We start from the raw sequence: 12955 nt of genomic DNA, 5'->3' as shown, positions 1-12955 counted from the left end.
CGATTGACAACGGCTTCGTACCATGAGAAGTGCCAATTCCACGCCAGCACGTTCACTCTACTGCAGGGAAAGCGGGACTTTACGCGCTAAGCGCGCATGATTCGTTGTCTTTCATGTTGGACAGCCTCTGCTTCGACGAATCATGCGCACACTCAAAAGAATCCGGAAGGGCTTGCCACATTCCGTAGCGCAAGGCCATGACAAAGACGCCAAAGATGTGAGCTAGCCCTGTTTCACCCAGACATGTTAGGTCCCTTTAGGCAAATGATGCTTGATATGATCTGGTTGGATACCATCCAGAATGACATGCAGAAGCCCGTTATCGAGCAATAGACCGAGGGCCGGTAGCTGGGAGACGGCAAAAGGAAAACTCTAGATCGACGCTGATCTCGACCAGGCGATTAAGCGCGCAAAAACGTGGCATGCCGATTCATTGGAATTGGAAATGCACAGTGGGTCTCTAAGCCTGCGAAGTACTCCAGGGAACCCAGCTCCCCGCATCCTTACATGTCTGTCCCGCCGAGTCATGAGCGCGGTGAATTCCCCAACGGCTACCGGGTTTCGCCAGGACTCAGGGCCGATTCAGTATAGTGTGGTCTCTGTCAGAAGATTGAGCAGTGACGTCGTTTTGGCAGTTCCCACGGTACTAACTCCCACGCTATCTCCATGATGATAGTTTAGGGTTTGCACCAAATCTCCGCACTACGCAGATAGTAGTTGGAGCAGTAGCACGGGGCAAAGCGCCCGCCGATCATCACAGTTCATCCATCGTGACATGGCAGTGCTTACAGTGTATGCTTGCTGGAAGCGACACATCTCGTATCGTATACAACGGCCAGCCACGGAGATACGCACACGGAAAATAACACTTGAGTTGGACCCGAGGTTTGACTATCCGGACTTTTGCAGGATCCTTGATCCCAGGCATCGACCTCTTCTGCGACCACGCTGAGCCTTACGCACACACCAGCAGCGATCCGTCCTCGAGCCACATCATCGGAAAGCAACGAATGGGAAAATATATTCACGTCACACACGGCTGAACTTGTCATGCGACTGCGCCGTCGGCAATTCTAACCCAGAAAAACAAAGCAGCAGTATATGGTATCCTCAGGTAAATTATCGGGGCCATGTTTTGGAGATAGACAGGTCATCCCGTACGAAGCTACGGGCCTGGTGTAAACTGCGGCCGGCGCTACAAGACACAGATTCACTGGACGCAACAATCCAACATCGCAAGCTCTTGAATACTCCACCTAAGCTAATGAAGCAACCTCTTCCGACGTATGATGTATGTGCTGAAAACATGTGACCGCAGGTCTATGCATGCAGGTGCAGGAAAAAACAACTACTCCATCCCAAATAACTGGGTATGCATATGCAGGTTAGGTTAGCCGAGTAAACGCATATTTGTCGCAACCAACACGATCTTCAATTTCGTTTCATCGCTCATACTCCTCAACAACGAAGACGCAACACCGCTTCCATGATGATATCAGGTGTAGCATGACTAACAACGACCCAACCTTCGGCCTGAGGATTTTGAGCCTGAATGACCTAGGCATGTCATGGACCGCACGGTGGTAACGACAGAAATACCAAGCGTTTAAGCCGCGGTCTTGACCATGCAGCCTTACGATGACCGATGACCTGCACTCCATGGCAGCCATGCGCGTAGGCCGTCCCAACAAAGGAAGCCGCGAAACCACCGGCACTACCCACAGCTCACGATATCGATATGAAGTCCACTCGTATGTCTTACTTCCAAACACCCAAGGCACGTAAATCGGGCAGGTGTGCAAGGCGTAAAAAAAAACGTCCCGTCCGTCATCCTTCCTCTAAGCGCCGGCGAGTGCGGCGCGGTCGTAACAAAAGCGAGCCAAAACCTGGTCCTGGACCCAGCTGATCAACGCTAGGCCTTCCCAAAACCCACGTCTTGGTCTAGTCCAGTAAGCATCGCCTGGATATGATGGTGGCTTGCACGCTCTGGAGGAGTGCTGCGGCGCAGCAAGCGCCGGCGCGTAAATGGGGTTGAAGCGAAATGGGCCGATCCTGCCTTGAACAAACGGACGACGACCGCGTCCCTGGAATGAGGGCCAAAATCAATGGGTCGATTGCTAACCAACGAGTCGGTATACGAGAATAGTATAGTGCTGTGGTTCTTTTCAGGCCAGCAATGTGCTGGCTGGGCAAGGCAGACGTGTAGCTACGCAGCATCGCAATTCGCGCAGGTACGTCGGATACAGCTTCATCACTGTTTCATGACTACATCATCATCTGTGCTTTTGGACTCCCGCCCGCTTATGTTGGGGTCGTGCTTACGATGCTGATATGATCTTCAGATATTGGTGCACTAGCCGTGACATCCAACGTGCCGCAGCCGAGCTCTCGCATCGTGAGTAAGAGCGTTACCATGTTCTCATACTCACCCTGTTGATCAAAGTACGTTGCGCGATGAAATCGCCCCAAGAGGTAGAGTGTGTTCGTAGCTATCCCCCTGTTACCAATGGGCGTTTCGTCCCATGCGCACCTCTGGATCTTGTGAGAGTGAAGCCATGGCCGATGAGTAAAGTTGGTATTGAGATTTGATTAGTTATTATGATTCCTAACTTTGCTTTGACTACCTCATAACATCATGCACCTCTGAATGGAGAGCCGTGAGAATTCTCGGCCCTATCAAGATTGACCACCTTGACGTTTTGCAGCCTCACCAACGCCATGTCGCGAAGTCGAATATGAGAAGAGCTCGTGTAATCGTTAATATGATATCGTGCTCTTTAGTGTGATTATCCGGTTTCTGTGAACGTGTTAGTTTGCATCTTTTGCTTATGGGTACCATGAAAAACTCACCAGTCTCAACACCGGGTTGCCTTCCGTCCAATCCTCCAGTGACCTTCTTCTTCAACTTAGACAGCCCGATCTTAGCCTCATCCTTTGCGAATTTCGCATTTCGTGCAGGCTTCCATTGCATCAGCCCACGGTGCTTCCTCTCTTCAGTTCTCTTGTTCTGCTTGTTGACACTTCCATTTCCGCTCGATGATGTTTCATCTGTCTCGGCTGTGGTACTTGTACGAGCTGTTGACATGGACTGGCGAGCTTGATGATCCTCGGTTGGCGATAGATCGGTCTTTTGTGACTTCAGTTGACCATTGCCTTTGCTTTGATCACCTCCGCCCTGGCCACCACTCATAGCCTTCGCGTTGCCTACCGTATCAGCATCTTCGACACCGATATCGGATGAAGAATAGTTGGCGCCATAGTCGTCATCAGAGTCGTCGTTATCCTCATTGTCGGATGGATGGTGACGGTCGTGTAGTGGCTCTTCAACGCCAGGTTCACGTCTCTTTTGGCGTCTGGTATTCATGTAGGCTTTCGGGTTGTCTCCAAAAGCACCTGACCAGTCCTGACCATCCTTCGCGAGCCACTGACGCTTCTCTTCCTCACTCGCATTCTTCAGGATGTCACGTCCTGTAGTCAATGACTGGTCATGCAGCTCCTGCACGCGATCTGGTATCTCCTTTTCGACCTTGTGGTTTCGAACACCCTCCGTAACACAAGCCTCCCATGTCTCGAAGGTCTCGCGTGTGTCATTGTCGGTGATGAAAGCAGCGTGCGCCTCGTCTGTACCGGCCTTGAAGCGAGCACGGAATTGCAGGCGGCCCACCTCTTGGAGGTCATCGAGACCAGGTTCCTTGTGGCAGTTTGATTCGGTGATGTAGTTCTGTGTTAGTCGAGCAGGAGCAGCGGTCTTCCAGATTGGGATGTTAATGTCGGCATCCTCGTTGTCGATGAAGTGCTGGAGCCAAATCACGGCATAAGCGTCGGCCTTGCGATGATTGCTGATGTGGAATTCGAACACGATCGGGGACCTGTAGCGGTGCTTAACTGGTAATCGGACGTTGTTCTTCCCATTGCCTTCTTCCAAATCCCAGTAATAGCCATCGCCTTCTTGGAGCTTGGTGGCAGCGCTGCGGCCTAGCTTGCCGGTGCTACCTCCAGTCCGCAACTTGATCTTGGGGTGATGGTTGTAGCCTAAAGCCAGAATGCGCTGCGACCGGAATTCGAAGGTGCCGACGTCCCAGCCAAGCATCTGCGGTGGTAGACGAGTTTCGATGCTGCGGAATAACAGAGAGATGCGTATGCGACCGAAACCGATACCACCGTCGAGCGGATACCATCGCGTAACCTGTGATGATGTTTCGAGGATGTCAGATAGCTTCAGTGGAACCACGCCCAGAATGGGGTCGTGCTCCCTGTTCCTTTGGTCGCGCACCGTTACCGTGATGATGGCCGATCGCCAGTCACGAACGAATCGTTCGGTACCTGCGTTGAAGATGGGCTGAGATGAGACAGCCTTCGAACGAGTTCGGTAGACTAGCTCGTCGTTGAACAAGATCGTACAGTAGCTGTTCGGAAGATTGCCACCAGTCTCTTCTTTGCCTTCGCCGTAAGGCTTCGCAGGCTCGTACTCGCGACCTCTAGGGTCGGCGCTACCCTTGACGTTCTCGAGCTCTAGGTTCACAATCTGGTGGCAAACCACACTGCAGATACCGCTGGGCCACAGAGGATCCGGTGGAGTATGCATGACAGCATCATCCTCTTCGGAGTTGATGACACCCTTCTCGTCTTGTAACTCAGGCTTGTCCTTCAACTCGTCTGGGAGCGACTTGTTCTTGCCGTCCGTTCGCATCTCTTTCCTGAACTTCGGCTTGGTGAAGTAGCCGACTTCCCAGTGAAGTTCTCCAGGCATCTCGCTATCGGCATCCATACCAGCCAGCTTTGAAGTCTGCGGGTACATCTTGCCGGGGTGTTGAATCATCTTCTGCATGGAAATCTCGACCTTTCCGACAATGTCATCGGCGGTGTGTCGGTCGGAGTCCCAGAGTTCTACGCTCAGATTCTCATTGGCTTTGATCAATTCCGGTCCAACAAGAACAGCTGCTGTCTCTTCCCAGATCGGATTCAGATCATCGGTAATGACCCGAGTGCAGTACATGGGTTTTCCGTATTTTGAGAAGGCGATAGTGATGTAAGGGTCGCTTCCACCATGTTTCGATCCGCGTTTGTCTTGCTTGCTTAGGCCAACAGCGCGGTGAATACGGATCCAGAGAACACCGAGGGCTTCCGTGTCCTTTTGAACGGAGTCGCCCTGGAGGATAGCTCGCATGTCAATAGACATAGACTTGGGCGCAACGTACACTAGGCTGATTAGCATGCTTTCTTTGTCCCTCTTGAGAGACTCACTTACTGCTTGCTGCTGCCTTGATGGCGTAGTTGACGAAGTTGCTGATCAATGGAAGGTTGAGGATATTTACACCCTTTTCCACCATGGGTGTACATCCGGCACTGACCTGCGGTGCGCCCATCAACGTGAAGGTCAACGTCTTTAGGAAAGGAGGCTCGGGTGTCATGTTGAGACGCAGGCGGACTGTGCCGACAAGTCCCTGCAATTCGACGAAGATGGGCAGCGGAACACCGAACAGACCCTTAATCCCCAAGTAGAATACCAGCTGCATGTGCATGTTTCGTGCTCTCTCCGAAACTCGCTTTCCACTGGGGCTCGCATGATATGCGAAAGAGACCTCCAGATTGTAGTAATCTCCACCTTCTTCGTCTGCTGCTGCTTCTTGTGGGTCTTTCGTCTTTTTGTTCTCTTCGTGGATGGACCTCTTCATGTCGCCCATGTGTGAGTCCGGAAGTGCTCGCAAGCTAAGGATGCGCAACGGGTTGCTTCCTTGGTTGATTTCGGCCACGCGGACGTTTTCGATGACACCTGGTACGGAGGCCTGCATGACATCTTCAAGCATGTCTGCAACGCCAGAGAACATGTCGGGGTTGATGAGGCCCCACACAATAGCGAGAAGCGTGTTCATCCACTCGACGGACTCGGGTAGCAAGTTCAGAGAGGCCTACAAGATGGTTAGCTATCGCTCATGTGGGTGGACTTCGCAGATACACACCATCTGGCCACGGACTTGCTCGCTGTCCCACTCTACCTCTCGTCCGCTGCGCACGACTTCCTTCATCCAGAGAAATACGCCAGAAGCCAGGCACATGCCGAGTGGTATTAGACCCTTCAGTGCGCCACCGAACATCTTGCCTACGACAACTGTTCCAATCAAGATACCTGCGCACAGGTAGTTGGCCCGTGTTTCGAGTGCGGCAAACATGGGTTCGTAGCTGACCGAGGGTGTCGGGTGGAAGAGAACGTTCGTCTTTTCGCCGTGAATAGGTACGTCGGTCGTCGTGCCTTCGGCGACTGGATCCGGTGGAGCTGTGACATCCTGGTTGTGCTTGTAGTCTTCGAGCGACTGGGAGGCATCGGTCTTGATGGGCTGCAGAGTATTAGCGAGTGAATATAGAGCCGGCATAGAAGACGTACTGTTTGCTTATCAAGGTTTGCATTTGGTATGACTAGATGCGGGTTCTCGACCTCGTCCATCATATCCTCGTTGACATCGGCAATGGTGACTTCCCTACCAGTCGTAGGGTCAGTAACCACCTGCTCTGTACCCTTTATTTGTCTTTCCTGCTGCTTATGGGGTTGCAATTGTTGCTGGTTCTGCTGCTTGGATGCTTCGTCTATTCTCTTGTCTCGAGCCGCCTTGTCCTTGTCCAGGTTTTCGACGAACTGCCTGACGGTAGGGATTGGGTTATGGCCCGAGTAATGTCCTCCCGGAGCGTGTTGCTGCTGTTGTGACGCCATGCTGTGCTATATCTCCTCCGAAGTGACCGCCCAAGTCAAAAGTCAAGGGTGTGGAGGGGCGAAAGGGCTCACAGCAGTTGCGGCTGTTGCGGGAGGATCGAGGATCGTATGGGCCGATGGAGATATATTGGGAGAGTTTGGGCCTAGCGAAGATCTCCCCGCTTGAGAAGCGAAAGCAAGGAACAAGCAAGCTGCAAGACCATAAAAGAGTTCCCGCGCGCGGGGCTGCCAATTGCAGTCAATGACGTAGGGCAAGTGCGCCCAATGCTGCAACAGGAGCAGCCGCGTTACCTTTTGCGCACGACGCGTACCCAACCTTTGCTTGTGCCACGGCACGAAGCTGTCAAAATCTCCACTGTGGCTGGAATTCTGGTAATCACCCTGGCTGTCGCGTTCATGGATCGCGAGATCCGCGTATAATGACGTCAATGCACATGGTGTGGCTGCATTGGCCAATCAGGGCATGGTGGGGCTGATCGTCCCCTCCACCTTGGAACGACTCATGATCTCCTTGCTCACGCCTTGCTAACGGAAGTTACCCGCGACCTATTTCGAGCGCGCTATTGGCCAGGTCTACATTATGTCAGGCTGGTTCACTCTCTTCACCAATTGTCGCTACATCCTCAATGGCGAGCTTGTCGAGGACCATCTCGTTATCTCAGATGAGACCGGACTTATCCTGAAAAGAGAAGGCTACATTGGGGGCGAGGCCATCGACTTGGAAGACACTATCATAGCTCCAGGCTTCTTGGAATTGCACACCAATGGGGCAAATGGCTTCCATTTCACACACTATGAGGACGAAAAGACATATGCGACCAAGATCGATGATATTGCGAGGTACTACGCGACTCAGGGTGTCACGGGGTTCTGGGCAACCCTACCAACTATAAAGAGTAATGAATTCCAAAAGGTGAGACAGATGTAGCGTACTGTGACACCTTTGTCGTGCAGTTGAATGATGGATAAGTCCATACATTGTGCCAGTCTACTGACACAGCTCCAGATTCTTCCCTCTCTGAAGCCACGGCAGATTTCCTATTCAGCATCTCTGCTCGGAGCTCATACCGAAGGGCCATATCTACATCCAGATAAGAATGGCGCGCACAACAGCTCCCTCTTTCACCTATGCTCAACCTCCCCTTCGACTGTGTACGGATCCACTAATCTGCAATCTACTGTCAAGCTTGTGACCGTCGCACCAGAACTCCAAGATTCAGCTGCACTTATCAAATCGCTTACGTCGCAGGGCATCAAAGTAGCAATGGGCCATTCTACTGCCACGTATGAACAAGGATTGACGGGGCTGAAAGCTGGAGCAAGTGGATTGACGCATACCTTGAATGCCATGCCAGCTTGGGCATCGAGAGCGCCCGGACTAGCTGGTCTGGTCTCGCTACCGGATTCAGGAAAAGTCGCACCACCGTGGTACACTATCATTGCAGACGGAGAGCATCTGCATCCCAATACCGTGTCCTTGCTCCATCGCTCAAGCCCAAAGCGGTCGATTCTGATAACAGACAGCATTGAACTTGCTTCACTCAAGGATGGAACATACCCTGGCCACTCGCAAATTCCCTTTGAACAGGTGAAGAATGGTACACGGGCGACGATTGCTGGAACCGACACGTTGATCGGTGGTTGTATACCGCTCCAGCAGAGTGTGAGGAACTTGATGGATTGGTCTGGATGTGGAATCGCAGAGGCTGTAGGCACGGTCACAGAAAACGTGGCTGCCTTTATGGGCGTTGACGGAGAAGGTGGAAGAGGTTTGCTGAAAGAGGGTAGAAGAGCAGACTTGACGGTATTGAATGAGCATGGCGAGGTGCTCCAAACGTGGGTCGCGGGACACAAAGTATGGGACAAGGAAGAAGACATCAGGGCGCACGAGGACGATGGTGAAGCAAGAGGCTGACACTTAGATACACGAGAGCACTGTTGCTAGAAAGCATGTTGACAATGCGACACTAAACAATTACAACGTCGCTGGACTGTCAGCACCTTCCTACATATAAACGCTGTGTAAGTCGAGGGCTAGCACGAGCGAGCAGCACTTTCGTGAAGTCAAAGAACGTGTGAAGTATATTGACTATATAGTCAGCTCTCGAGGCACAAACGACCTCGTCTCTCTAACTGTCGATGCGCATATCGTACACACCACCCAAACCATGAGCACCGATAACAACCCCCAGTCTATATTGCACATCTCTGCACCCGAACCACATGAACCATCCCCGCCCCTTCTCATCTTCGTCCTCGGCCCTCCCTGCGCCGGCAAGTCGACGATATGCACCATTCTAGCCAAACACTTCAACCTAGACCACTTCTCCCTCGGCAATGAGCTCCGTAACCTGGTCTCCTCAAACTCGACTGGCCATCCCGCTCGCATAAAATGCAAGCTGTCGGTAGAGGAGCTGGGAGATCTCGCCAAGAACGTCAAAGCAGGAACACTGGCGCCGTCCAACAGAACACCCAAGTACGTTCGGGAGCGGATTTTCCCTGATGGCGTTGTTCCGCCAAACGTACGGATCCTGATAGATGGCTTTCCTAGGGGAGTGGATCGGTGGGAGACCTTCAAGGAGAGTGTCAAAGATATATGGCAGCCCAATGGCAATACTTGGGTATTAGCATTGTGTACTGATCGAGAAGTGGCAAGAGAGAGGTTTGTGAGTCGCGGAAGGGCAGGCGATGTCTTCGATAAGCGATATGACAGTCATAAGGATTCTATCAGCGAGATCATCGCTGCGATGAAGCAGGATGAGATGAATGTGATTGAGTGTGAGACTGGGCTGGGCTTCGACCCGCAAGATATAGTCGGAATCGTTGAGAGCATCTCACGATTGGTGGAGGGCAATCAGGCGTGAGCAAAGGTTCTCCATGTCATGGGTAGCTGATCAGATCAGATCGTGCCAGCCATCTCTTTAAGAAGAATTGCATTGTCGCATGGACCGACCTTCCCCCCTTATGCGTAGCCATTACTGGGAAAATGCCCAAAGCGCATTCATTTCATACGCATTCAAACGAGCTATCGCGTGTCTTAAGGTGATGTATCGCCACATTCGAGCCGCTAATTCAGGTGAAATCCAAAGCAGTAGATACCGGACGAGATATTCTTCTCACGCGCACAAGTCCCGATCAGTGAAGACCAGGCTGCTTTTCGGACAGGCCATACGTAATGCCGGGATGCCCTGAGCGTGCGCGATGATGAAGAAAACTCCTCGGCAGCCAGCGACAGATTTTGTCACCAGGCCCCGCTTAGTCACCCACGCTAAAATGGCGCTACCATCTTCCTCCGACATTTCAATCTTTTCCTACAGCTCCAACATGGAAACCCTCGACAACACTGAGTGGGATGTTCTCATCGTAGGCACTGGCCTGCAGCAGTCTCTTCTCGCTTTGTATGTATCTTGCTCGTCGGCGAGGCTGGACGCGATCTGACTGACGCAGCGCGTGAAGAGCTTTGTCGCGCTCCGACAAGAAGATCCTCCATGTCGACGAGAATGACTACTACGGCGGTGCCGAGGCTGCCTTTAGCTTGCAAGAAGCTGAAGAGTGGGCGCAGCGAATGAGTGGTGGTAAGTAGGGATGACGTTGAATGGGTAGACTGTCGCTAATGCATCGCAGAAACCTCGAATGCTGCCTTCTCCCACGTCGCAGTCACCAAGCCTGAGGCTACTGGTTCAGGCCCCGCGCTATCCTTCTCGAGGGCATACAGCCTGTCTCTAAGCCCCCAGGTCATCTACGCGCGCTCCTCGCTGCTAGGCTACCTCGTCTCGTCGAGGGTCTACCGTCAACTCGAGTTTCTTGCTGTCGGTACCTGGTGGGTATACTCTGCCGATGCACCGGGCGAAAGCTCGTCATCGCATGGAAGACTACTGAAGGTGCCCAACGGCCGCGAGGATGTCTTCCAGGATCACGACCTCGACTTCAAAGCCAAGCGCGCCTTGATGAAGTTCTTGCGCTTCATCAGCGAGTACGAGGAACAGACTGAAGTTTGGGAGGAGCACCGTCAGCAGCCCTTCTCGAGCTTCTTGTCGGAGCAGTTCAAGGTTCCAGCCAGTCTGCAAGGACCTCTGATGGCTTTGACGCTCTCGCCCACCAGGGCAGACCGTACGACAACCGAATACGCTCTACCAAGAATCGCGACACATCTACGTTCGATCGGAGTATTCGGTGCTGGTTTTGGCGCCGTCATACCGAAGTGGGGTGGCCTGTCAGAGATTAGCCAAGTCTCGTGTCGAGCCTGTGCTGTGGGTGGTGGTGTCTATGTCCTTGGAAAAGGCGTAACTCCACCCACTGACAGCGCCCCGGAGACAACCGAGAATGGTACAAAGCTTCGCCTGAAAGATGGCGAAGTTGTCACCGCGAAGTGGATCGTAGGAGGAAATTCCTCATCTGCTTCTGAGGATACATACTGCAAGTCGATGACCATTGTGTCATCCTCTTTGTCGCATCTATTCCCTCCCATCGCCGAGGAAGCACCAGCACCAGCCGCTGCTGTCGTTGTCTTCCCGCCCGGATCTTTGACGCTGGAGTCGCAAGCTGAAGAGCTTCCGCCAGTTCACGTCTTTGTGCATTCGAGCGACACTGGCGAATGCCCCTCTGGTCAATGTAAGTTTTTTCTATTACTTCACCCCTACGCTGTTATGATGAACAAACCTTACGAATACTTATCTACATTGTCTGAATACCATTGAAGACATTAACTCTGACAACCTGATACAACGGCACATCCTCTACATTGTCAATGCATGGTCTTCTAGCTTCATGTTACTGACTATACCCCAGGTGTACTATATGCTTCGACATCGGTGAGCGGCCGAGATGGGTTTGCCCTGCTTCAGAAAGCTGTAGACTCGTTGTTGTCTGCGGAAGACGTCTCGCCATCTCCTACCATATTATGGTCTGTCGAATACCAGCAGCAATCGTCATCCGGATCGGAGACGTTACCGACCGATACCGACCATGTCATTCGCTTTCCACCTCCCTCCATGGACCTCGCCTTCGATGACGCAGTGCTTGATAATGTCAAAGAGGTGTGGCAGAAGATTGTAGGCGACGATGCTGGCGAGTTCCTGGTCTTCCAAGACCGAGAAGTATATGACGATGACGAGTAATGATCTGATATATAATGAATCAATGAGTACATGATACCACTACATCTTCTGCACATCCTTCGAGACTATCGATGCAGTGCAAGTGCAATCAAGAATAAGCGATCGACCAATGGGAGTATCGAATGAAAGAACCCATGTACGATGTTGCACCCGTGCCATCTCACCACACCCTATAGCAGCCCTGACCATTAATGTTTCTTTCTATCATGCAACCCTGGGCGTTCCGTCCGCCTTTCCATTACATCTCCCGTCAGAATACACCGCACACACCCGTTGTCTCTAGATAACCATCTTCCAATCCCGCCATTGACATCCAGCAACTTCCCGGTAAGGTCGTTCCCCTCTGGTCATTCACCTCCCCTACATACGCGGGACAGAGTGAAGTCTCCTCAATGCATTCCCCCGACCTCTCCTTCTCGCTCCGAGTCCCTCTCCGCTGCGGGTAGACGTGTGTTGACAGGAGCAAAAGCCGCCTCGCCCGTCTCCTCCTGCTGCCGCCTACGTCCCGCAACCTGGCTTAGTGTTGTCCATGAAGTCGTAGTGGAAAGAAGCGACCGCGGCGGGGTCATCGTACTCCGTAATGTCGTGAGTGAAATAACTGTCACCACCACTCCTACGCCCGGTGTGGTTGTAATAACGAATGTACTACCTGACTCGGTGGTGGACGTGGACGTAGACGTGGACTTGGGTGGTGTAAGTGTAGGATGAGGTTGACCGGGCGACAAGATGTCTAGGACATCGTAGATGCTTTGTAAAGCTGGTGAGATAGACCGCGGAGATATGGGCGATGGCTTTGTTGTGAGTGTTGTGGCCGAGCTTCCGCTTTGCGCTAGAGCGACAGCGAGGATGGGTAGCCAGAGGGCGAACAGCAGGCTTGTGATGTGCATGTTGGTAGTGGTGCGCTGTCTGAGTTGCGTGAACGCGACGTGGTTGAAGTAGGTAAGTGACTAAGTAGGCCAGTGGTGGGGGTCGTGACTGAATGAGCGGTTGAGTGGATCCGTGGAAGTGAAGGGAAGTAATCAGAGAGTGACTGGCAGACGGGCGAGTGGGGCGTGAGTCAACTTGGTATCAGAGCTAATTCCTGATATTTACGCCACACAAGTCGCTTTTGTGAGGAGTACTTTGAGCAACG

At 52.5% G+C, this 12955-nt stretch overlaps 4 protein-coding genes across 4 annotated transcripts; 3 read left to right on the top strand and 1 right to left on the bottom strand.

Moving 5' to 3' along the window:
- Nucleotides 1-2786: 2786 nt before the first annotated feature.
- J4E87_001790 (uncharacterized protein) lies at nucleotides 2787-6706 on the bottom strand (the record flags this gene model as incomplete). Its single annotated transcript, XM_049373431.1, has 5 exons — nucleotides 2787-2797; nucleotides 2851-5199; nucleotides 5249-5909; nucleotides 5961-6335; nucleotides 6383-6706. The coding sequence occupies 5 exons, from the start codon at nucleotides 6704-6706 to the stop codon at nucleotides 2787-2789; spliced, it is 3720 nt and encodes a 1239-aa protein (XP_049236801.1).
- A 580-nt stretch (nucleotides 6707-7286) lies between these two features.
- On the top strand, nucleotides 7287-8621 carry J4E87_001789 (uncharacterized protein; the record flags this gene model as incomplete). Its single annotated transcript, XM_049373430.1, has 2 exons — nucleotides 7287-7619; nucleotides 7713-8621. The coding sequence occupies 2 exons, from the start codon at nucleotides 7287-7289 to the stop codon at nucleotides 8619-8621; spliced, it is 1242 nt and encodes a 413-aa protein (XP_049236800.1).
- Nucleotides 8622-8874: 253 nt separating this feature from the next.
- Nucleotides 8875-9570, top strand: J4E87_001788 (uncharacterized protein; the record flags this gene model as incomplete). The annotated part of the gene is made up of 1 exon (XM_049373429.1): nucleotides 8875-9570. The coding sequence occupies one exon, from the start codon at nucleotides 8875-8877 to the stop codon at nucleotides 9568-9570; it is 696 nt and encodes a 231-aa protein (XP_049236799.1).
- Nucleotides 9571-9979: 409 nt separating this feature from the next.
- Nucleotides 9980-11823, top strand: J4E87_001787 (uncharacterized protein; the record flags this gene model as incomplete). The annotated part of the gene is made up of 4 exons (XM_049373428.1): nucleotides 9980-10104; nucleotides 10163-10281; nucleotides 10331-11317; nucleotides 11495-11823. The coding sequence occupies 4 exons, from the start codon at nucleotides 9980-9982 to the stop codon at nucleotides 11821-11823; spliced, it is 1560 nt and encodes a 519-aa protein (XP_049236798.1).
- Nucleotides 11824-12955: the final 1132 nt, after the last annotated feature.

The sequence above is a fragment of the Alternaria ethzedia genome (assembly GCF_023757985.1).
Source record: "Alternaria ethzedia strain BMP 0044 chromosome Unknown scaffold_3, whole genome shotgun sequence".
Taxonomy (NCBI): Eukaryota; Fungi; Ascomycota; class Dothideomycetes; order Pleosporales; family Pleosporaceae; genus Alternaria; species Alternaria ethzedia.
The sequence above is the reverse complement of the archived record's forward strand: the minus strand, read 5'-3'. Positions and strand labels throughout refer to the sequence as shown.